The sequence below is a fragment of the Lupinus angustifolius genome, chromosome LG06, assembly GCF_001865875.1.
Source record: "Lupinus angustifolius cultivar Tanjil chromosome LG06, LupAngTanjil_v1.0, whole genome shotgun sequence".
Taxonomy (NCBI): domain Eukaryota; kingdom Viridiplantae; phylum Streptophyta; class Magnoliopsida; order Fabales; family Fabaceae; genus Lupinus; species Lupinus angustifolius.
In genome coordinates this window covers 30,828,225-30,851,179 of record NC_032014.1, presented here as the reverse complement: position 1 = coordinate 30,851,179, position 22,955 = coordinate 30,828,225, and the positions used below count along the sequence as shown (strand labels likewise).

Sequence of the window (22,955 nt, the reverse complement as noted above, 5' to 3'; positions counted from 1 at the left end):
AATATCTACAAGTACGTAAGACTAACTCTTCTAGTGGATATTTTTCATCTACGAGACTCGAACCCGAGACATTGTTTAAGGAGAATCATGTACCACTTTATTTTTTATTTTATTTTATAAAAATAATATTATTAAATCCACGTGTTTAGATATAAGTGGTACGAGACATGATTGAAGACATCATGTTTGACAAGTGATCCCCATCCCATAATACCTATCCTTCGGGAGTAAATACGTTGTCTTATAAAATGTATCATTCCTTATGTCATTATTTATTATTTATGATTGTTCGAAAAAATGTATTTAAATTGCAAATGACATATTAGTGATAGAATAAGATATAAAGTAAGAGATGGAATGTAACATTAATTACATACAACGGTCATTTGAGAGAAAGAAAAATGTGTGTGTGATGAATTGTGAGTAATGGTAGCAGAAGAAACATGACAGAACATAGATTGAAGAGAGAACAATTCAACCGCACTAAACATGATTCTAACTTTTCTCCATGGAAGGTAACATCAACACTTCATAGTTCATACATTATATTCTTATATAATAATCAGAACTCATATTTTTCAGATTCTGATTGGACCAAGTGATTGGGAAGAATATTGTGAAGGAAAAGAAGGATGTAGAAGATACATGATTCATAATCTGCCTCAGAATTCAGGTGCAGGAGTATATGAGCTTGGTATAGGTGTGTGGAGTAGTGGATTGAGACGTCAAAATTACAAATTTGCCCCTGATCAAAATCATAGTATAGTTGTAGTGTATATTGGACAAGCTGATAATGTGAGAGGAAGATTACAACGTTATGGTAGAAATGGAGCACATTTGGTGAATGGTGATGGTACTCCATTCTTTAATCACATTTTTTCACTTGGCTACCCTATCCTTTATAGATGGGCTCCTGTAAGTTTTGCTGCAATTTTGTAAACACACTTTTAATCCAATTATACTATGACACATTAATAAGGGTAAATTGGGAATCAAATAATTATTTGCTTATTCAAAATATATACATGTTTATTGATTATAAACAGTGTTAGTCTGTTAGCATTTACTAACCGTGTTTTAAATTGTGGTTGCGGTCGCGATAGCGATTGCGGTTATTGTGACCGTTGTGATGCGGATTGCGGCCATTGCGGTGTGAGTTATTTTGTGAGAAAAAACATATTTTTGACATCGATGTGGTCTGATGCGGTTCCGTTTTGTGGCTCGATGCGTCCCAAATGCGGTCTGATGCGGTTACATCGCGGCCTGTTGCGGTCGCATCATTGTGAATCAGGATCACACCGTAATTGCGGTGTGATGCGGTTGTAGCGGTCACCACAACCGCAATATTGCAGTCGCATCGCGTGATGCGGTCCGCAACTTGATACACTGATTACTGATATGAGGTGATATATTCCCAAAGTTTGTAACAATTGTGATTTTGTGGTTGTTGTGGTGTCATTTTTTTGTGATTAAAAAAAGATTTTTGAATTTGATGTGGTCAGATGTGATTGCATTGACCGGGAGGTAGCTACATCATTGTGATTTGGTGTCACACTATAATTACGGTGTAATGCAAACATCATTGCAATATTGCAGCCATATCATGTGAGGCAAAAATATGTTATTTTCAGGATTCCATTATATAACATCTAAATCACAATGCAACAACCTTTATTGCTTGTAGATACTCTCAGTTTATTGTCCATTTCACTCGCTGATGGTCATCATTTTTAAAATAAAATTTAATTCAGTACTGCATCTAGACTCCATTAGATACAAGTGAGATTTTTCTTACTTGTAGTAAATGAAAGATTCTTTTTTTGGTAATCATATAATCATACAATCAAATACAATTTACTGCTGCAGTAGACAGGGAACTTCATGGAGTGGGGCCATGGTCCCCATTCTTCAAAGTTGAAAATTGCCAATGTACAATTTACCAGCAAAACATTGCCAATATTGTGCTCATAATTAAATTGACATAATTTATCAGCATGAACAATAGGCCATAGCTCAAGTGGTATAATGGGGTCTCTAATGAGAATTCCTAGTTATGTTTATTTCTAGTGTCTCTGATGAAAATTCTAGGTAATTAGAAATATTATTCAAGAATTCTGCAGTTGAATGAAGTTTTGCTTTTCTGTGAAATTCAGTACAGTAGATTGAAGAAATGCACATTTGCTTCTTACAGAGTAGATATATTAAAATACGAATTTTATAAACTTTTGCAATGATGTTTGTTGAACAGATGGAAAAGAAGGAAGATGCCATCCGAACAGAAGATCAGCTGCTCTGTACATTTGATTATGCTTGGAACACAAGCAATAATGGTACTCGGCGACCTGATGATATTCTTCAAAAGCTCAACAAAATTGCTTCTGGCACTAGAACATTTTCAGATTTGGCCAAAGTGCTTCTACCTTTCACTGAGAGAAAAGTTGGTATCAGAATTAAATCAAGCAAGTTGCCTCTTACAGATGACAACAAATCAGATGAAGACAATGGCGGCTATAATTTCCTATCTCGAGTCTTCAAATTTAGCAGATCGCGTCCAAGGATAGTTCAGGATACCAGTGAAGGCATTCAGAAGAATGATCATAAAATTTGTGGAGTGGCCTTGGGTGATGGTTCTGTTTGTACAAGGCCACCAGCTGAAACAAGAAAGAGGTGTCCTGAGCACAAAGGAATGAGAACAAAGACATCCAATGCCAAAACAATCAGGGCACCGAAGTGGGAAAGCGCTGTGGTACTAGAACCTAATGAGATTTGTCAAACAAAGGTTAATCACTACAGAGACCAACATGTTGGCCATGATATTCAAGACCCGGCACAAAAAGTGGTTGAGAATCCTGCTGATGAGAGTATAAGTAACACAAATATATGTGGAATCATCTTAGATGATGGCTCCACTTGTAGCAGACAACCAGTTAAAGGGAGAAAAAGATGCCTTGAGCATAAAGGAATGAGAATAAACACATCCAGTGCCAAAACAATACCCAAATCGGAAAGTACTGTGGTACTAGGACCTAATGAGTTTTGTCAAACAAAGGGAAATCGCTACAGAGAACATGTTGGCCATGATGTTCAAGACCCTCCACAAAAAGTGATGGAGATTCCTGCTGATGAGAGTATAAGTAACACACATATATGTGGAATCATCTTGGATGATGGCTCCATTTGTAGCAGACAACCAGTTAAAGGAAGAAAAAGGTGCCTTGAACATAAAGGGAAGAGAAATCGTGCATCCGTTCATAGAAATCATCAATGTTAATTGGCAATGCACAATTTCTTCAAACTGTGCCTTCTGAATGTGATAATCAATGCCAGATCCTGGCAGAAGACAAGTGCTGTGAATAAACCAGAAAATAAAACTCGGATTCAAATATATATCGGAATTGTTGAAGCTCCAAATTCCATAACTTAGCAGATAACTCAGCACCTTTCAATTCTGTAGGCAACCTGCTGAAGCTAATAAAAATGCCGAGAGACGAGGCATAAATGAAATGCTGTGTTTTCCTTGAAGGATGAATCTGTTTGCATGAGAGCCCTTGTTCATTGAAGAAAGGATTTAGGAGGATACTAACTCTCTCGTATCCACATGAGCAAGGAAATAAATATTCAAAATAATAATGTAGGTGGATGTTTCACATTATTGTTATACCATAAAATATATTACAGATTACATGTTTATTAATACAGATTACATGTTGATTAAGTTAATTATTCACTAGTAGTTGTGACAGTTGATTTTGGGAGCCATTTTATGTTATTTCAGTTAAGAGTTGTTATTAGTAAGAAAAAATTCTCCTTTACCTATAAAAGTAACAACATTCAGAAATGGAATCCAATTCATTATTAGAGCCAAATTGGGTTTTCATACTTAACTCTTTACTTTAGTCCAAAACCAACCTGATGAATATTTTCATTGTAGCTGTTTGCACAAGGATAAGTCTCAGTTTGAGTTACTTAGAAAGTGTTTAGGACAACAACTCATGTTTATATATATAGGACAAAATTATTTATGTGTTTGCAATGTTATTTTTCGATAATAACACAATATTTGCCATAACTCATGAAGGACAATTTAACAAGAACAAGATCACAATCATCCAAATAAGAGTGTTTTATCCTTATCCTACTTCTCTACTCTACCTCAAAGATGTGATATCTCAATCTCTATATCATCTAATCTTTAATAAGAGGGAATCCATTTACTCTGAATCTCACCATCAATTCTAAGAAAATTCAATAGTTTAGATCTAATTGCTAATTCAAACTATTAAATTTCTCTAGAATGGATGGTTAAGATTCAGAGTAAATGAATTCTTTCTCATCTTCAATAGTAAAAACATCTAAATTAAAATATCAAAACATTCTTTTTTTTATATCATCCATAATTTATTTTTATTACTCATATAAATAATCGTGTATTCATTTTTTCCTCGTAATTTTATCTACTAAGTTTCAATATATATTTATTTTATCCGTTTGATTTGGTACTAGATATTTTAGGAATTGTTTGATATGGAGCTCCAAATTCAGACATCATCAATGGCTTCTCTCATATCCACAATGAACACATTGCACTCTCCTCAACTCTCTCTGAAGCCCTTCAATTACCCTTTTACCCTCTCAAACCCTTCTTCCTCACCATTCTCCACCTACGCTGTTCCCAACGCACAAAACCCTAGCACCCTTCATCCCCGTCGAAACGGCACCAATAATGGTCGTTCCACTCACAAGTCACCACCTTTACGCAAAGATAACCAACCCAACAAACCAAAACCCAAACTTGATGATCAAATTCAAAACCCCCAATTTGACTTGATGAGGTTGTGTCAAGAGGGTAATATCAATCAAGTATTGGAACTCATGGCTCAAGGTGTTGTTGCTGATTATAATGTTTACCTTGCTCTTTTGATGTTATGTCAGAATGAAAAGTCGTTTGAATTAGGGAAAAGGGTTCATGAGTTTTTGAGAAGGTCAGATTTTAGAGGGGATATTGAATTGAACAACAGATTGATTGGAATGTATGGAATATGTGGGAGGATGAAGGATGCGCGAAGAGTGTTCGATAGAATGCCGAAGAGAAATATCAGTTCATGGCACTTGATGATTAATGGATACACATTGAATGGTGTTGGTGATGATGGTTTGTTGGTTTTTCAGCAGATGCAGCAGGCAGGGTTAAGGCCTAATGGTGAAACTTTTGAGTTGGTTTTCGCTGCATGTGCCAGGGCGGAAGCTGTCGAAGAAGGTTTCGTGCACTTTGAATCCATGAAGGAGCACGGTGTTGTTCCTAGCATGGAGCACTACTTGGAAGTTATTAATATTCTCGGGTTTGCTGGTCACTTGAATGAAGCTAAGGAGTTCATTGAGAAAATGTCAATTGAGCCTCGAGTTGAGGTTTGGGAGGCTCTTCGAATTTTCGCCCGAATTCATGGTGATATAGATCTTGAGGATCATGTTGAGGAGTTGTTAGCTAGTCTTGATCCTTCAAAAGCCACTGCTGGTATATTGCGAGCTCCTCCAAGAAAGAAGCAGGCTGCAGTTAACATGATAGAGGAGAAGAATAGAGTGACCGAGTATCGGTATAATGCCCGCTATAAAGAAGAGGCTAATGAGAAATTGAAAGGTTTGGGTGGGCAGCTGAGGGAAGCAGGTTATGTGCCAGATACACGATACGTTCTCCATGACATCGATGAGGAGGAAAAAGAGAAGGCCTTGCAGTATCATAGCGAACGTTTAGCGATTGCTTACGGTCTCATAAGCACTCCCCCGAGGACCACGCTTAGGATCATCAAGAATCTGCGTATCTGCGGGGATTGTCACAATGCAATCAAAATTATGTCAAAGATTGTTGGTAGGGAGCTCATTGTTCGGGATAACAAGCGCTTCCATCATTTCAGAGATGGCAAATGCTCCTGTGGTGATTATTGGTAGGGTTTGTACTAAAGTACTCAAGTGTAGATATTCTGATGCTATACTACTGTATTGTTTCTTATTTGCTGCCAAAATGTATAAGGCTTAAATTCATAGTCAGAGAGGTCAAAGAAATTTTTTTCCTTATATGAATTGACCTTTGTAGTTTCTATTTGTTGTAAGTTTGTTAAGCTACTAATAATGGAAAATTGTGGCAAATTTCCATCTAACAATATTTGGCATGCTGCATAATATTCATCATGGCTATAAAGCATTCTCTTATTGAAATAGCCTAGAATTTAGATGGCTAGTACATCCTTTTGATGGAATATGACTACTTTTCTACATCATCCATATAATTTTAAACACTAATCCTTTTCACTGAAATTGTCCCGCTTCGGGAGTATCCTTTTGGGTACTACTAAGGTATTCTCTCAGCTTTTGGTTAAGTAACTAATCCCTTTCGGGATGCATCATTACCTCGCCTAAAAGTGTCGCTCATAGGAATCAAAGTCATTTTGAGTATCTAGCAGAATTTTATACATCTAGACTAACGTCTTCATATGCAATTAGTAGGTAGCTTAAATTGATGACAATAATTAAGTGAAATTGTGTGATTAGTAGACAAGGAAGGATGAAATAGAAAATGGTGTATATTGTAGATTGAACATGTCATTGCCAAATCTCTATCTAAACAAGGAACCATCATTTTATGGGGTGATTAGTCACATTGATTGACAAAAACCACCAACTCAAAATTAATTAAAATAAAGGACTTTTGTCTCTTTACTTTCACACATCAAACACTTTTTTATGACGACCCATATCTTTAATAACCACCACGTTTAAAATAACTTTACAATGTTCATTTTAAGGAACATTTTCTTTAATCAATTTGGAGTTAGCTAGACTATATATAGAATGTTGAAAAGCAGTATGTTACTTATCAAATTACATTAGTCACCTTTCTTAACATTAATGCAAATATTTTGTCTAGGGAATTGGTTTTGCTTTCAAATTAAATATAATGGTTTGGTAAAGGTGTGAGAAATATATTGATCCATCAATTTTCTTTTGAAAAGAAAAGAAAAAAAGCATGATTAGAATGGCATGATTAATGAATGGAGTCAAATAAAAGGCAAGCAACCTACATTTCATTTTATTTATTTATTGTTTAACTTCTAAGACCCCTCTTCAATCTTCATATAGAACTATACAAGTTTCAAGACTTGGATGGTCTTACTTGGTCATCACCTAAAGTTAATTGAGAAAAATTTAGATTATCTTTCATATAGTTCTGACTCACATTGTGATATATATTTTATAAATATATTGACATGAGTAATTTTTAAATATGTGCTGAGAAATGTACTTCAATTATAATTTTACATTTTTTGTTAGGATACTCAAATTAAAACATAACCCTCTACAAACCATTTTACTAGAACTCAGACATTCTTTTATATAATCACTCATAATAATTTTTTTTGATAGTATGAAAGGTTTATTGGGTAATAAACTAAGCAAGAATTTTTTAATATGTATCTCAGAAAATATATTAATTTAATTAAAAAAATAGTAAGTTCACATTGAAAAGTAACAGACACATAATTATTTATGTAATTAATGTTTTAATGTTTACAAGTAGATTGAATGTCAATATCAACTTACTTTTTTATAAATTAAAATACACCATAAGGTTGTATTAGAAAAATCCATAGTCATTTTTAGTTTTTTATTTAGTAATCATGAATGATTAGAAAAAATGTCTAAATTATTCTAATTCTCTCTTTCAATAAGTCCTATGAGAATAGGACATCCAATTAGCAACTTATTACGTGTATATAAGACTTATAAATAATTTGTTTATGAGTTGATTTTTAACATAAATATCTACCGATAAATTAAACTTTAAAGTAATAAATTTTATGAGAAGTATACACAAATATAATTCTCGGAGGAAATGATCCACTTACTCTAAAAACTTACTCCTCATCCTAACCTCAATTTTACGAAATACAATGATTTTGATGTATCTCACTCATGTTTCTCAACCATTCTAATTCTCCTCCATCTTTTTTAGAAACTTAACTTGCAAATGGTGCATAAGAGAGAATAATTAGCTTGAGTCAAACAAAAAATAATGGGTCCCATTCCATTCAATGGTGTCAACAGTGAAACAGAGAAACTACCACCATCTTCTTCTTCCTCTTCCTATCTCTCTCTCTATATATATAATAACACATGATTCTCGTTTGTTTGACCCAACCCAACATAAAAAGAAAGAAAGAAAGAACATAGCTACATCCATGGCTGAATCTGTTTCACTGAACATGGAGAAGATCTATCTCGGTGGAAAGGTTTCAACCCCTTTTCCTCATTTCTTTCCAAGTTTCCATCTTTATACAAATCCATCCACCTTCACATGTTTTCACAACATGGGGTGCTTTCCAGAAATAGAATACATCAACTACCGTTTTTTTTACTTGGCTTATTTGATTGTCATAAATTCATGGGCATGGCTTGTTTTTTCCGTTTGTTTTTCCTTTGAATTGAATCAAAACATCATTTTTTGGGTTCTGAGCATTTTTAAATGGCAATTTTTGATGTGGGCATTCCTGATATGTCAAGTGTTGAATGTCCTTTCACCTTTTATACGTTAAGCTATTTGATTGTTTTCCCATCTTTGGTTCTCCTTGTCCTCTTGGTTTTTCATTTGATCATTGTTTTCGAGTTTCATTATATACAATTCCATTCTTCTCTGCATGAATTATCCAAAACAAAGCCTTAATCTTTTGTTATAGCTTCCTATACCATTGTCTCTTTGTATATCATGAAATGTTGAAATATAGGTTTAGATGATGTAGGAATTTTTATAATATTAATATTTTTCCTATCATACTTTGTTGTTTTCCTTTTCCTTTTGTTCTTCTTCTTTTTTGGGTTTTTAGGTGGGGTCCATGTCATTTTTTCTCCTATTTCATATATGATGATGTTCATTGCTTTGAAGGAATTGGATCCTTTGTGCTTTGGCTTTTCTGTCACCTTGATTCTTTCCAAGTGCATTACAGTCTTTGAGACCCTTAGCTATATATTGTTTGTGTGCTTTTTGTCACACTTTCTCTCTACGGTTATTTTTATTTTTTACTGTTTCTGTTTTGCACTTATTTTGGATTATTATTTCAGGAACATCACATTCGGACTGGTTGTGGTTCTGTTTGTGTCATAGTCTATGGGGATCAAGACAAACCAGCTCTAATCACTTACCCAGATTTAGCACTAAATCGTAAGTATAGTCGAAAAATACATTTTCTTATAGCTAACTACTTGTTTTAAATGTCCAGATTCTGAAATTGTTTCATGCTGTTGTAGAATTTATTGCTTAGTTCTTCCTGAATACATTACTGTATGTGTAATTGTTTATGTTTTAACTCATTTGCTTAGTCTAATCTGAAAATCTGAGACATTCCTTTACTTCTATGAATGCGACAGATGTGTCGTGTTTCCAAGGATTATTCTTTTGTCCGGAGGCTGCTTCTTTGCTGCTCCACAACTTTTGCATATATCATATCAGTCCTCCTGGGCATGAGGTTTGTAACTTGATGGACTTGAATGTAATTTTTTGTTGCATTAGGCTGAACATTATTATTCATATAGTTTCACCGGAAATTCCACAAGAGTTCTTGCAGTTAGGAGCTGCTGCAATTTGTCCTGATGACTCCATCCCTTCCCTCGAAGACTTAGCAGATCAAATAATTGAGATTCTCAACTATTTTAGGTAATTACTATATAATTACTTTTTGTCAATATTTTTTAATGTTTACCTTAGCTTTTATTTTATTTGAACACTCAACCAATATGTAGAAGGCACTACGTATTTTGAGCAAAAAATTTAATGTATATGATATATAGCATGAACTATTTCCTTGTCCAGGCTTGGTGCGGTTATGTGTATGGGAGTAACGGCTGGTGCTTACATCCTTTCTTTATTCGCAGTATGTTTCCTCAGTTTAACCAATGCTTAGTACTTGTAATATAAAGTCAATCTTATTGATTTGTTCTTCTTTGTACTTTGTTGCAGATTAAATATAGGGAGCGTGTTCTTGGTTTAATACTTGTATCTCCTTTGTGCAAAGCTCCTTCTTGGACTGAATGGATTCTTAACAAGGTTTCTTTCAAACACCTGCTGACTACTCCATTTACGATGTCTCTAATTTGATAACATTGCCTAAAACTGCTTGTAATTAATTTTCAGGTGATGTCAAATTTGTTATATTACTACGGTGTATGTGGCTTGGTGAAGGAGTGTTTGCTTCAGCGGTACTTCAGCAAGGTATTGTAATGCAATGAATCTTAATATCTCTCTTGTATTATCTCTTTCATATGATGATATGTTACGAGTTTTACTAGTCAATTTTAACAGGAAGTTCGTGGTAATGCCGAAGTTCCAGAATCAGAGATAGTTCAAGCTTGCAGAAAAGTCAGTGCTAAGCTTATTTAGTTTCTTCGCCGTCTTTCTGTACTGCCCTGCAGCTGAAATGCGATTGTTATTTCCTTTTTCTTGTTTCTTTTCCCAGTTGCTGGATGAGAGAAAGGGCGTTAATGTTTTACGGTTTCTTCACGCTATTAATCAGTAAGATCTACTATATACTTACTTCACCATATTTAATTTGTGTATATCAGCATATTGATATGCTCTAACTTTGTTTGCAGAAGACGCGATATAACAGAAGGACTGAAGCGGTTAAAATGCCGAACACTTATATTTGTTGGGGACAGTTCTCCTTTCCATTTGGAGGCTCTTCACATGATTTCAAAACTTGATAGGAGATATAGTGCATTGGTTGAGGTATGTAGTGTAAAATGTAAACAATGATTTACATGTATGTAACTAACAAGAAAGTATAATCAAGGTAGTGTTTGGTTTCGGACATGTTTTCAACCACATTCAAAAACATTCTTAGATGTTTCGAAACTAAGTCCGACATTTCTCGATAAGTTAAAACATCATTTTCAAGACAAACTTTCCATTTGCTCTTCCTTAAACAATATTTTTAGCGCGGTTGTTATCATATATTGCTTTATCTAGATTTGCATGATATCATATATTGCTTTATATGGCAGGTTCAGGCTTGTGGATCAATGGTTACAGAGGAACAACCACATGCAATGGTGATTCCAATGGATTACTTTTTCATGGGTTATGGTTTGTATAGGCCATGCTATTTAAGTGACATCCCAATCAACCCTCTTAGCCCATCTTGCATCTCTCCTGAACTCCTTTCTCCAGAAAGCATGGGATTGAAGCTCAAGCCTATAAAGACGCGTCTTTCACTTCGAGGTTGATGTATAGATATATGCATATATATATACACCTTTGTAATGTAAACCAGTTCTTTCTTTCTCTTTTTTGTTGTATAATTTGTTACTGTTTGAGAGGGAAATAGAAGTGGATGGAGAGTTGTACATAGAAAGAAAGGGGGTTGGGGATTTGTGAAAATATAAATACAGAGAGAAATTTGCCTTCATTCATTTGTAGTAAGTCATTAAGGTATGGTTGGACTGTATCTGTAAATTCCATTGTTATTCATGGTGAGAGCAATCAATAAACCAAAGGGACCCTTTGATTTTTAAAGACATGCTTCCTACAACTTGAGGTATACATAGCATTTGAATCAAAGCCAGAATGAAGATTGCATAACTTAATGGTGAAAATTTTGAATAACTTAAGATAGCATAGCTTTTAACTGTCAATATGACAACAAGGTCATGATTTTTTTTACATCATTAATGCATCATTGATTCCCATGTTAATAAGTTTTAATCTTAAATGAAAATAATACACATAGAATTAGATAAATAAAAACCAACTTTGTTAAAAAATGTTGTTCACTTCAAAATTCTGTAATTAGTATGCAGTAGGCAGTGGATAAGAAATGCCACCCTTAAATTTTACAGAACAATTGCATAATGTAATGCAAAAAACATTGCATCTTATGCATCTGAATCAGAAACTGGATCCTCTACTTCACTCTCATCACTTGAACTATCACTTGCAGCTGAAGTCCTAGCATTGTTTCTTCCCTTTCGTTTTCGGTTTCCATTTCCGGTTAACTTCATAGTTTGGGCAGCAGCCACGAATGCATAACTAATTACTTCATTCTGCTTATCCTTCTCACCGGTATTCCCCTCTTCCCCATTATTATCAACATAAAAAAGGTCATCATCTGCTACCTTGCCTTCTAAGTTATCTGCAGGTTGCTCACCTTGAGAAATATCAAGTCCTAACTTAGCATAGCTTTTTAAAATATCATCTTCGAAAATTCTAATCCCGTGTTTCTCAAGGCTTAGAAGCCAACCTATAGAGTAGATTAAACACAATGAAATATGTTAGTTTCAATGCATTGAATATCACATCCGCAATCCTAGAGACATAAAGAAGTACAAGATCTACTACTTACTCAATAGAGCTCTTGGAGAGGAACCGCTTCTTCTACCCGTTTTTTCATCCAAACCAGTCAGGCTCGTAACCAATTTAATTATTTGTGAAGGTATACTAGATGCAGAAAATGCCCTTGTGTATGAGATAGCTCTGTTCTGATCACCGAGGCCCCTGCATTAAGACATTTATATAAAACTACATCCTGAAAGTGCAACCAGACAATAATATATGCACAATAGAATAATTAATTCTTCACACCTAAAATATTCCACAGCCTCATGAGTAGCAACCAATGTGGTCAAGGTAAGGCTTTTAATGGATTTGGCATTTGAATAGAAGAAAGGGTACTCCACCAATAGTACAGCATCAAACAGAACTTTCCTAAATAGAATTTCATCTTCAGGTTTCTGCATAAACAGATTCCAACATGATAATTATACATTTAATGATGACAATAAATAGAAGAATGTTGCCAGCCAAAACAAGGAGACAGAAAAAGAAACAGTAGAATCCCAACATTCTGATACATGGATTTAGGACGTAAAGAAGATTAAGCCTATGAACTATAAAAAACTTGTCTGCACAAGTGAGTGGACTTATACATAAAGTAATGGGGTTGGAGTTTTGTGCAATGAAAATGGGAAGAAATTGCCTGCCGTGATTAGTCGTTGTATAGAAAGAATAAATGGAATAAACTCATGAATGCTGCATAAGGATGATCATATACTAACCAATATTGAACTCAGAGGCAAAGGTATAGCTAATGCTGCCCGCGTGAGGATCTCTGGTTACACAAAAGGGAAATCCACATCAAACTAGGAGTTAGGAAACGAGTATCATATTTGAAGAGAAGTTAAATTACATGATTGGGTAAATTTAATGGGAATTCATCCACGGCTCAGCTAATTTCAATGTTGAAAGAGATTATGAAAATAACAACACTCAATAGCAAAAAACATACAATGGACATAAGTAAACTGACCCATAGAAGTTCATACATTTCAGAGAGGATACTATAGACCCTTTATTTTACTTATGAGGTTTGCTTCTGTTAGATATCCATTTATACAAATCAACATTGCAAACTTACAGATTTAAAGTCACCTTCCTCTAAGCTGTATTTAGCTTATGGAAATTAACTATTTTTAACTTATCCCGAAACAGCTTATTGAATAAAGGCTTAATTAAGCTGTTTAACAGTCACAATAGGCACTAAACTGAAATTTAAGGTACAAAAAACACTAACCCAAAAAGTATATGTTTTGAATGCTAGATATTGAGCCAACAGCCCAACTCCTGAGATTGATTTCCAATTCATCCTTCGGCTGCGTCGCCAAATGGAAAGACAGACACAATTTCAAGAGAAATGCTTCCATGATAACAGCACCAGCCAAGTAAGTAACATGAAATTCTCTAGTATTACAAAGCCAACTATAAACTTCACTGCTCACAAGAGGTAACAAAGATTCAAACCCATCATTTGAGTTAACCCAAACACGAGCCAAATCGGCGAAAGGCGAAATCAAATTCAAACTAACTGAATCACTTTCCTCTTCAAAAATCTTACTACAACAAACACTTATATACCCAAGAATTATATCAACCAAAGACTTCACCTCCTTCATTGCTTTCTTCTCTCTCTTTAACTTCAATTCACTTCCAAACAGTTCCTTAACCACTTTTTGTACCTCAAAAACTACAGGAACCAATAAAGCTACGCTCTTTGAAGCACCAATAGAAAGTGAACATGCAGATAGAACCTGAAACAAGTCTTTTGCGCCCAATATCCGATCCAAGGAATCACCTTTTTCAAAATTTCTGCTACGAAATGTGAGTGCAGCGTAGAACCATATAGCCTCAAAGGGTGGATCAACGTTTGCTTGCAACAATTCGTAAAATGCATCGTTGAAAAGAGAAAAATCAGGGGATTGTTTTTTACTCTCAGATAAAAGGTCTTGAATTGATTGTTTGAGCTTGAGATCGTAGTTTTCACCGGCGAGAGGGATCAAATTGATACCCATTGTGCTTAATCGACGATGAAAGGAACGACTTTGGTATCTAGGGTTTATCAGAGGGGTTTTAGGTACGTAACTTGGGCCCTGCCCGGTTTATAAATCTCGGGTCGGGCTTATTCAATCACTATTTTATTTAAATTGAACTTATTACTATATAAGATAAAAAAAAGTGATTTTTTTTCGTACTTCTAATGTTTTCATCTCATCTTTTAGATAAGATATTGATTGTTTTGAGTTTTTGAGGTTCGTGACGGTAGATGATAAAATGGGTAAAGTTCCTGGGCCGACCTGCATAGTCTGCAAATTTGTTGGTTGGACATACAAAATTTGTCTTTCTGCTTGTAATGTTCGCAGAGATTTTTATTGGGCAATGCGGATGGTATACGAGTTTAATGTAATAAAAAAAAGAAAATTTCAAATAAATTATGATGTAATGTAATTTAATTTCTTAAAAAATCGTAATGGGACATGTTTTATTCGATTTCATATAAAAGATCAAAGTTTTTAAAAAAAATATATTTTCAACTACTTTATTTATTTATTTTTCTATTTTATTGTATTAGTTTTTTTTTATATTTATTATCAATGTCCGAGGGTCCCCGCCCATTAACCTGTTTTAAAACAGTTAGGGCATATCATTTTGTTTGATAAGACAATGTGGGTATGTCTGCTTAAAATATTGTGAGCATTTGCAGGTATGGACGAAATGAATTGGACTTCCCGTTTTGCCATCTCTATTAGTGACAGTATCTCATAACATTATTATTCTTATCATAAATCATCCAGTAAGACCTTACACGCATGCAACTGTACTAATATCTTCTTACTTAAAAATGATTAAAAAAATTAATTTTTTCAGATAGGAAGAAAGTGGTTACTTTCTATAGATTGGGATATTACGCAAGTTAAATATAAATATTTAATTAAAGTGATAAACTAGTTGAAAAACACATGAAAATCCGTTATCTTAACTTAATAAAAAAAGTACTACGTGTTAACTTGCACCTCATTGGAGGAGAAGATGGACCCCACGATCTTTTGCTTATTTGGACCAATCACATGCACTTAAAATGTTCTTTTGATGTAACAAATTAAGACTCCAACGTCATCATCATAAGTGTAAAACACGCTTGTTTATTGGGATTTTGATTTAAATGTATTACCCACCAAATCATTCAGCCAAATTTGGTGAAAAAATTTGATCTTTTTAAGGATCCAATCTTCCAACGTAGGTGGGTCTAGAACCGTTTGTGTTTATCTGTGTTATTAAGAAGATGAAGGCATTGTTATGGTTTGTAGCTGTGTCACTTGTGGTTTCAATCTCTCACTGTTCCAAGAAACCAGTGGGTATTGCTAGAAAGGAAGATATTCCTTATATTAAGTGCCAAGTTTGTGAAAAGCTTGGGAAAGAGTTGCATCAACAAGTTCAGAAGAAGCAAGCTGAAATCTCTCCCAAAAAGGTTTTTTTTTGTTTCATTTGTTTGTTATTCATCTTTCAATTGTTTCATCTGATTGTGTTTTTTTGGATGTTAGATCTCGGAGTACCAGATTATTGAGATAACTGAGAATAGTTGTAATCTGAAAAAATCAGAAGCTGATTGGATATTGCGCATAGATATTGTGGAAAAAGGAGATAGGTTGGAGGTAAAAGAATTCAACTTTTGATTTTTTTTATAACCTGTAGTTTATGGAATTTTCAATTTATGTTTGATATTGTTATAGTACATTCCCTTTTGCTGCACTTTTTCATTTCTTGGTACTTGAATTAGGGCTTTCATTTGATTTTGGAAGGAATGATAAGTGTTTGTTTATATTGACTTTGTTGACATTGTTTTTTCTAACTTCCTATTCTTCTTAATCAGCTAGTGGAACAAGACTCTGAAGGTCAATGCAATTCCGAATGCAAGACGATCGAGCGAGCCTGTCAGGAGGTATGTCACTTTTTACATTGCTTTTATTCGTCACTAGTGAATAGAGTTTCGAAATGGCAAAATAGTATAGGATAGAGGGATGAAGAGGGGACATTTTACACTACTGTATTGTCAACCATTTAATAGCACTGTGTTGATAATTCACAATTTAACATTCATGATGAATGCATTGTGCCATCTGATCTCTGCTGGTTATGGATATGCACTATTCAAATACCGTAAATGTATCCAATATTATGTTAATTAATATGCGGGATTGAATTATTGATTTGAATTTGCAGGTCCTAGGTTATTCGGATACAGATGTTGCTGAGTATTTGTATAAATCCAAGCCAAATGTTGATTCATTGCGCAATTATCTTTGCAAAGACCTTACTAAAACCTGCAGTACCAATCCACCCCCAGTGCCTAAGGTGACTACAATCTGAAATTGATGTTTCCAATACTAGGTTGCATGCTACTTTCATGTGAAAAATGATTCGTGTGTTGTCATTGGTTTTGAATAATCTTAAATTAGTCTTTTCTGTAATATCGAGTATTGAGTCTGAGTCTGGCTGCTTATCCTGCTGCATAGAATATCATATTTTACTCTGCACAATTATCTTTTCTGTAAGTTGGCCCCGAAAGATGTTAGTTGAGCGAATTACCAATTGGTTGTTTCTAGTGTTGTGTATATAAGGTTTGTATATAGACTCTGAACCTGTTTTGTATGGTAAAGGTGTTTGTCTACACTTCCCTCTAATTTCTTATATTTTGGACTTAATTTGCATGCTATTTTTGTGCAATCATAGTTCATTGCCTACGAGGTACCGATAATGAGAATATATATTCAGATTTTTATCCTTAAACGTGCAGGAAGCACTTTAGATATAAAAGTGGTAACACTTCATGAGAAAATCTAGGGAGTGGGTTTTTGCAAGTCAATGATTTGTTATCCATGTATTTGTATCTTATAAAAATCTTAGCAGAATTTTTATATCAACATAACACTTTCCTGCACACTGCACTTTAGGATCCAAATTCTGTATAGACCTCTATTTATAGTGTCTCTTACTCCCTTCTTTGGACTATGTAGTTTGGAAACTGTAACTTTATCTAATGCAATGATATTCGCCAACTTCATATGCACTTGCATTGTTCCTTGATTAGCCTACTTCGGTTTTCATCAGAAGATCTTTTGTATATTGCAGGATAGGACTCCCGGTGAACCTTTTGTTGCAAAGTCCGATAAGGAGGCTGAAATGGAAAAGATACTAAAATCTATGGAGGTATTGTTCTTTTTCTTATCATTTTATATCGTCGGAGGAAGGCTAGTTGCATTATGATCTTACCGGGCAACAATTCGTAAAATGCATCGTTGAAAAGAGAAAAATCAGGGGATTGTTTTTTACTCTCAGATAAAAGGTCTTGAATTGATTGTTTGAGCTTGAGATCGTAGTTTTCACCGGCGAGAGGGATCAAATTGATACCCATTGTGCTTAATCGACGATGAAAGGAACGACTTTGGTATCTAGGGTTTATCAGAGGGGTTTTAGGTACGTAACTTGGGCCCTGCCCGGTTTATAAATCTCGGGTCGGGCTTATTCAATCACTATTTTATTTAAATTGAACTTATTACTATATAAGATAAAAAAAAGTGATTTTTTTTCGTACTTCTAATGTTTTCATCTCATCTTTTAGATAAGATATTGATTGTTTTGAGTTTTTGAGGTTCGTGACGGTAGATGATAAAATGGGTAAAGTTCCTGGGCCGACCTGCATAGTCTGCAAATTTGTTGGTTGGACATACAAAATTTGTCTTTCTGCTTGTAATGTTCGCAGAGATTTTTATTGGGCAATGCGGATGGTATACGAGTTTAATGTAATAAAAAAAAGAAAATTTCAAATAAATTATGATGTAATGTAATTTAATTTCTTAAAAAATCGTAATGGGACATGTTTTATTCGATTTCATATAAAAGATCAAAGTTTTTAAAAAAAATATATTTTCAACTACTTTATTTATTTATTTTTCTATTTTATTGTATTAGTTTTTTTTTATATTTATTATCAATGTCCGAGGGTCCCCGCCCATTAACCTGTTTTAAAACAGTTAGGGCATATCATTTTGTTTGATAAGACAATGTGGGTATGTCTGCTTAAAATATTGTGAGCATTTGCAGGTATGGACGAAATGAATTGGACTTCCCGTTTTGCCATCTCTATTAGTGACAGTATCTCATAACATTATTATTCTTATCATAAATCATCCAGTAAGACCTTACACGCATGCAACTGTACTAATATCTTCTTACTTAAAAATGATTAAAAAAATTAATTTTTTCAGATAGGAAGAAAGTGGTTACTTTCTATAGATTGGGATATTACGCAAGTTAAATATAAATATTTAATTAAAGTGATAAACTAGTTGAAAAACACATGAAAATCCGTTATCTTAACTTAATAAAAAAAGTACTACGTGTTAACTTGCACCTCATTGGAGGAGAAGATGGACCCCACGATCTTTTGCTTATTTGGACCAATCACATGCACTTAAAATGTTCTTTTGATGTAACAAATTAAGACTCCAACGTCATCATCATAAGTGTAAAACACGCTTGTTTATTGGGATTTTGATTTAAATGTATTACCCACCAAATCATTCAGCCAAATTTGGTGAAAAAATTTGATCTTTTTAAGGATCCAATCTTCCAACGTAGGTGGGTCTAGAACCGTTTGTGTTTATCTGTGTTATTAAGAAGATGAAGGCATTGTTATGGTTTGTAGCTGTGTCACTTGTGGTTTCAATCTCTCACTGTTCCAAGAAACCAGTGGGTATTGCTAGAAAGGAAGATATTCCTTATATTAAGTGCCAAGTTTGTGAAAAGCTTGGGAAAGAGTTGCATCAACAAGTTCAGAAGAAGCAAGCTGAAATCTCTCCCAAAAAGGTTTTTTTTTGTTTCATTTGTTTGTTATTCATCTTTCAATTGTTTCATCTGATTGTGTTTTTTTGGATGTTAGATCTCGGAGTACCAGATTATTGAGATAACTGAGAATAGTTGTAATCTGAAAAAATCAGAAGCTGATTGGATATTGCGCATAGATATTGTGGAAAAAGGAGATAGGTTGGAGGTAAAAGAATTCAACTTTTGATTTTTTTTATAACCTGTAGTTTATGGAATTTTCAATTTATGTTTGATATTGTTATAGTACATTCCCTTTTGCTGCACTTTTTCATTTCTTGGTACTTGAATTAGGGCTTTCATTTGATTTTGGAAGGAATGATAAGTGTTTGTTTATATTGACTTTGTTGACATTGTTTTTTCTAACTTCCTATTCTTCTTAATCAGCTAGTGGAACAAGACTCTGAAGGTCAATGCAATTCCGAATGCAAGACGATCGAGCGAGCCTGTCAGGAGGTATGTCACTTTTTACATTGCTTTTATTCGTCACTAGTGAATAGAGTTTCGAAATGGCAAAATAGTATAGGATAGAGGGATGAAGAGGGGACATTTTACACTACTGTATTGTCAACCATTTAATAGCACTGTGTTGATAATTCACAATTTAACATTCATGATGAATGCATTGTGCCATCTGATCTCTGCTGGTTATGGATATGCACTATTCAAATACCGTAAATGTATCCAATATTATGTTAATTAATATGCGGGATTGAATTATTGATTTGAATTTGCAGGTCCTAGGTTATTCGGATACAGATGTTGCTGAGTATTTGTATAAATCCAAGCCAAATGTTGATTCATTGCGCAATTATCTTTGCAAAGACCTTACTAAAACCTGCAGTACCAATCCACCCCCAGTGCCTAAGGTGACTACAATCTGAAATTGATGTTTCCAATACTAGGTTGCATGCTACTTTCATGTGAAAAATGATTCGTGTGTTGTCATTGGTTTTGAATAATCTTAAATTAGTCTTTTCTGTAATATCGAGTATTGAGTCTGAGTCTGGCTGCTTATCCTGCTGCATAGAATATCATATTTTACTCTGCACAATTATCTTTTCTGTAAGTTGGCCCCGAAAGATGTTAGTTGAGCGAATTACCAATTGGTTGTTTCTAGTGTTGTGTATATAAGGTTTGTATATAGACTCTGAACCTGTTTTGTATGGTAAAGGTGTTTGTCTACACTTCCCTCTAATTTCTTATATTTTGGACTTAATTTGCATGCTATTTTTGTGCAATCATAGTTCATTGCCTACGAGGTACCGATAATGAGAATATATATTCAGATTTTTATCCTTAAACGTGCAGGAAGCACTTTAGATATAAAAGTGGTAACACTTCATGAGAAAATCTAGGGAGTGGGTTTTTGCAAGTCAATGATTTGTTATCCATGTATTTGTATCTTATAAAAATCTTAGCAGAATTTTTATATCAACATAACACTTTCCTGCACACTGCACTTTAGGATCCAAATTCTGTATAGACCTCTATTTATAGTGTCTCTTACTCCCTTCTTTGGACTATGTAGTTTGGAAACTGTAACTTTATCTAATGCAATGATATTCGCCAACTTCATATGCACTTGCATTGTTCCTTGATTAGCCTACTTCGGTTTTCATCAGAAGATCTTTTGTATATTGCAGGATAGGACTCCCGGTGAACCTTTTGTTGCAAAGTCCGATAAGGAGGCTGAAATGGAAAAGATACTAAAATCTATGGAGGTATTGTTCTTTTTCTTATCATTTTATATCGTCGGAGGAAGGCTAGTTGCATTATGATCTTACCGGATTTAATTCTGCTTCAGGGCATGCCAGGAGCACCTGGCATGAAAATGTACTCGAGGGATGAGTTAATGAACATGAAGAATTTTGGTGATGAAGATGCTGATGATGAAGATGAGGATGATGATGATGAGGCCGACCTCCCTTCAAAATTGGTATGATATTGATTGAAATACCTTTTTTCAGAGACAATATTGACTGAAATGTTCCATAACCACTTATCATTGGAGAAAATTGTATCTTACAGGGAAAAGTCTTGCGAGAAAAGGAAAGTAGAAAAGGTGATTGGAAACAAGTGGTTAGAAAAGGAATTGCAGACACGAGCGCGACACTGAAAAAACATGCTGACAGAGTTTCCAATCAGATACGAAAGTGGTGGAGGGGAAAGAAGACAACCACCTCAAAGAAAGGTTCAAAGGCAGGCAAGTCGGAACTTTAAGGTACCATAGACATTATCCTTGGTTGTTTAAGAACTGCAAGCATTTCCACAAGTTTTGTTAGAGGTACTATTGATCAAGATGGACATGAGGTAGGAATGTAAAGGAAGCAATGAAATGAGAGTTTTACAATCATTCTACATGGAATGATTCATATTCAAATCTATAATTAGCTATCTTAATGTATTTTAATGACTCAAATGTTGATGTATGAGGGTGGATGTTTACTTAGCTAAAAAGAGTGTGAAGTTTTTGAGGCTTCATAGGTTGATTAATGTTCCATTCCCTCTTCTCTTTGTAGATGATTTAGGATGATTTATTGACATGTTTCTCTGGAAAAGTTAAGTTTATTGTGTTCTCTATCTAATAATCCTCAATTATATTGATTATTATGCATCCAATTGATTAGGCTCAATACATCTTATAAATTATAATGCTGAACCCTTGAGGCATTGCATTTTCGGCCATTCATTGTATACTCGAGCATTATATCAACGTCCCTACAAGGTGAGTCTTGACTCAATAGTAAAGTTGTTTGTATATAAAGGTCAAGGGTTCGAATCCTGGAAACATGTTTTCCTCCGAATTTTGACTAATAGATGAGTCTGTCACATATATGTTCATATCCTTAGACCCCCTTTCTGTTTTCTTTTCTTCCAATAATTACATACTAATCAGAGTGCAGAGATGGAAGCATAAAAAACAAGAACAATGGCTATAGCACCCAAAGTCATGGGACAAGTATGGGCTGAATAATCACATTTTAGGCCACTTACCAATAATGCATATTAGATAGGGTCATCACTTAGAAGCATTTGGAAATTGCAATACAAACATCAAATTAAGAATTTTATGTTTTATGTAATTAAAGTGGTTTTCATTGTTTTCATACTTTACCTCTAAAATGTATGTTTGGCTTGTGGGATTAAGCATGGAATTGAAGTTTGAAATTAAATATGGACATTGAAATTTTAGTCACCATGATTAGAAGTTTATTTAGAATTAGAATCATCATTTCAAAAATAAATTCTATACATCACAATATAATAGCTAACATAATCATTGTAGCCTTAATCATTACATCTTAGTCCTCATCGCCAACTTCTACCACATTGTCACCATTTCACCCCTATTGCATTCACCACTACCACCCTACCAAATGCACCATTCCAACCACCACCAAAACTTTACAATTGTTGTCGTCGTCACAACCACTATTCATTATCGCCGTTATCTTGATACGACTACACCCAACGACCCCATAATCATTCTTGTCACCACCATCATGTTATCGTTGTCAAATGGTGATTGTCACCTCACCATTGTCCCTTCATTTGCCACCGTAACTATAATCATCATTACCACCATCATATTTACTATCATATCAGCTCCGTTATTGTATCTACCACCAATATCTCGATGTCATTACTTTTACTATTGTCATCATTGTCATGTTGTCAACACTATTGTCATTGCTACTAC

General features: G+C 34.4%; 5 protein-coding genes across 6 annotated transcripts; 4 read left to right on the top strand and 1 right to left on the bottom strand.

The window, feature by feature from the left end:
• Nucleotides 386-3,271, top strand: LOC109350609 (protein EFFECTOR OF TRANSCRIPTION 2-like). The gene is made up of 3 exons (XM_019591834.1): nucleotides 386-515; nucleotides 583-915; nucleotides 2,249-3,271. Exons 1-3 carry the CDS (start codon nucleotides 444-446, stop codon nucleotides 3,269-3,271), a joined length of 1,428 nt encoding a protein of 475 aa, XP_019447379.1. The 5' UTR covers nucleotides 386-443.
• On the top strand, nucleotides 4,481-6,155 carry LOC109351100 (pentatricopeptide repeat-containing protein At2g15690-like). The gene has a single exon (XM_019592449.1). It carries the CDS (start codon nucleotides 4,525-4,527, stop codon nucleotides 5,941-5,943), a length of 1,419 nt encoding a protein of 472 aa, XP_019447994.1. The 5' UTR covers nucleotides 4,481-4,524; the 3' UTR covers nucleotides 5,944-6,155.
• LOC109351099 (pollen-specific protein SF21-like) lies at nucleotides 8,092-11,535 on the top strand. Its single transcript, XM_019592448.1, has 11 exons — nucleotides 8,092-8,282; nucleotides 9,109-9,208; nucleotides 9,415-9,512; nucleotides 9,612-9,700; nucleotides 9,857-9,917; nucleotides 10,004-10,090; nucleotides 10,178-10,255; nucleotides 10,346-10,402; nucleotides 10,500-10,555; nucleotides 10,636-10,771; nucleotides 11,047-11,535. The coding sequence occupies exons 1-11, from the start codon at nucleotides 8,232-8,234 to the stop codon at nucleotides 11,266-11,268; spliced, it is 1,035 nt and encodes a 344-aa protein (XP_019447993.1). The 5' UTR covers nucleotides 8,092-8,231; the 3' UTR covers nucleotides 11,269-11,535.
• On the bottom strand, nucleotides 11,774-14,451 carry LOC109351097. The gene is made up of 5 exons (XM_019592444.1): nucleotides 13,611-14,451; nucleotides 13,096-13,148; nucleotides 12,623-12,771; nucleotides 12,384-12,535; nucleotides 11,774-12,281 (listed from the first exon to the last, which is right to left on the bottom strand). The coding sequence occupies exons 1-5, from the start codon at nucleotides 14,383-14,385 to the stop codon at nucleotides 11,917-11,919; spliced, it is 1,494 nt and encodes a 497-aa protein (XP_019447989.1). The 5' UTR covers nucleotides 14,386-14,451; the 3' UTR covers nucleotides 11,774-11,916.
• Nucleotides 15,449-21,829, top strand: LOC109351098 (nucleophosmin). Of its 2 annotated transcripts, none has more exons than XM_019592447.1 (7): nucleotides 15,449-15,839; nucleotides 15,913-16,023; nucleotides 16,242-16,310; nucleotides 16,592-16,723; nucleotides 17,501-17,578; nucleotides 21,060-21,191; nucleotides 21,284-21,829. In XM_019592447.1, exons 1-7 carry the CDS (start codon nucleotides 15,654-15,656, stop codon nucleotides 21,473-21,475), a joined length of 900 nt encoding a protein of 299 aa, XP_019447992.1. In that variant the 5' UTR covers nucleotides 15,449-15,653; the 3' UTR covers nucleotides 21,476-21,829. The 2 variants fall into 2 exon arrangements, with proteins under 2 accessions (XP_019447992.1, XP_019447990.1); XM_019592445.1 differs by lacking the exons at nucleotides 15,449-15,839; nucleotides 15,913-16,023; nucleotides 16,242-16,310; nucleotides 16,592-16,723; nucleotides 17,501-17,578 and adding exons at nucleotides 18,896-19,237; nucleotides 19,311-19,421; nucleotides 19,640-19,708; nucleotides 19,990-20,121; nucleotides 20,899-20,976.

What these genes read in the sequence shown, in the direction of transcription:
- LOC109350609 (XM_019591834.1), top strand. Translation starts at nt 444, where the DNA reads ATGACAGAACATAGATTGAAGAGAGAACAATTCAACCGCACTAAACAT. An exon ending in CTAACTTTTCTCCATGGAAG is followed by an intron (nt 516 to 582) that starts GTAACATCAACA and finishes CATATTTTTCAG; the next exon opens with ATTCTGATTGGACCAAGTGA. An exon ending in TCCTTTATAGATGGGCTCCT is followed by an intron (nt 916 to 2,248) that starts GTAAGTTTTGCT and finishes TTTGTTGAACAG; the next exon opens with ATGGAAAAGAAGGAAGATGC.
- LOC109351100 (XM_019592449.1), top strand. Translation starts at nt 4,525, where the DNA reads ATGGAGCTCCAAATTCAGACATCATCAATGGCTTCTCTCATATCCACA.
- LOC109351099 (XM_019592448.1), top strand. Translation starts at nt 8,232, where the DNA reads ATGGCTGAATCTGTTTCACTGAACATGGAGAAGATCTATCTCGGTGGA. An exon ending in AGATCTATCTCGGTGGAAAG is followed by an intron (nt 8,283 to 9,108) that starts GTTTCAACCCCT and finishes TTATTATTTCAG; the next exon opens with GAACATCACATTCGGACTGG. An exon ending in CTGAATGGATTCTTAACAAG is followed by an intron (nt 10,091 to 10,177) that starts GTTTCTTTCAAA and finishes ATTAATTTTCAG; the next exon opens with GTGATGTCAAATTTGTTATA.
- LOC109351097 (XM_019592444.1), bottom strand. Translation starts at nt 14,385, where the DNA reads ATGGGTATCAATTTGATCCCTCTCGCCGGTGAAAACTACGATCTCAAG. An exon ending in TCAAAACATATACTTTTTGG is followed by an intron (nt 13,149 to 13,610) that starts GTTAGTGTTTTT and finishes TTGTGTAACCAG; the next exon opens with AGATCCTCACGCGGGCAGCA. An exon ending in GAGGCTGTGGAATATTTTAG is followed by an intron (nt 12,536 to 12,622) that starts GTGTGAAGAATT and finishes GTCTTAATGCAG; the next exon opens with GGGCCTCGGTGATCAGAACA.
- LOC109351098 (XM_019592447.1), top strand. Translation starts at nt 15,654, where the DNA reads ATGAAGGCATTGTTATGGTTTGTAGCTGTGTCACTTGTGGTTTCAATC. An exon ending in AAAAAGGAGATAGGTTGGAG is followed by an intron (nt 16,024 to 16,241) that starts GTAAAAGAATTC and finishes CTTCTTAATCAG; the next exon opens with CTAGTGGAACAAGACTCTGA. An exon ending in ATCCACCCCCAGTGCCTAAG is followed by an intron (nt 16,724 to 17,500) that starts GTGACTACAATC and finishes TGTATATTGCAG; the next exon opens with GATAGGACTCCCGGTGAACC.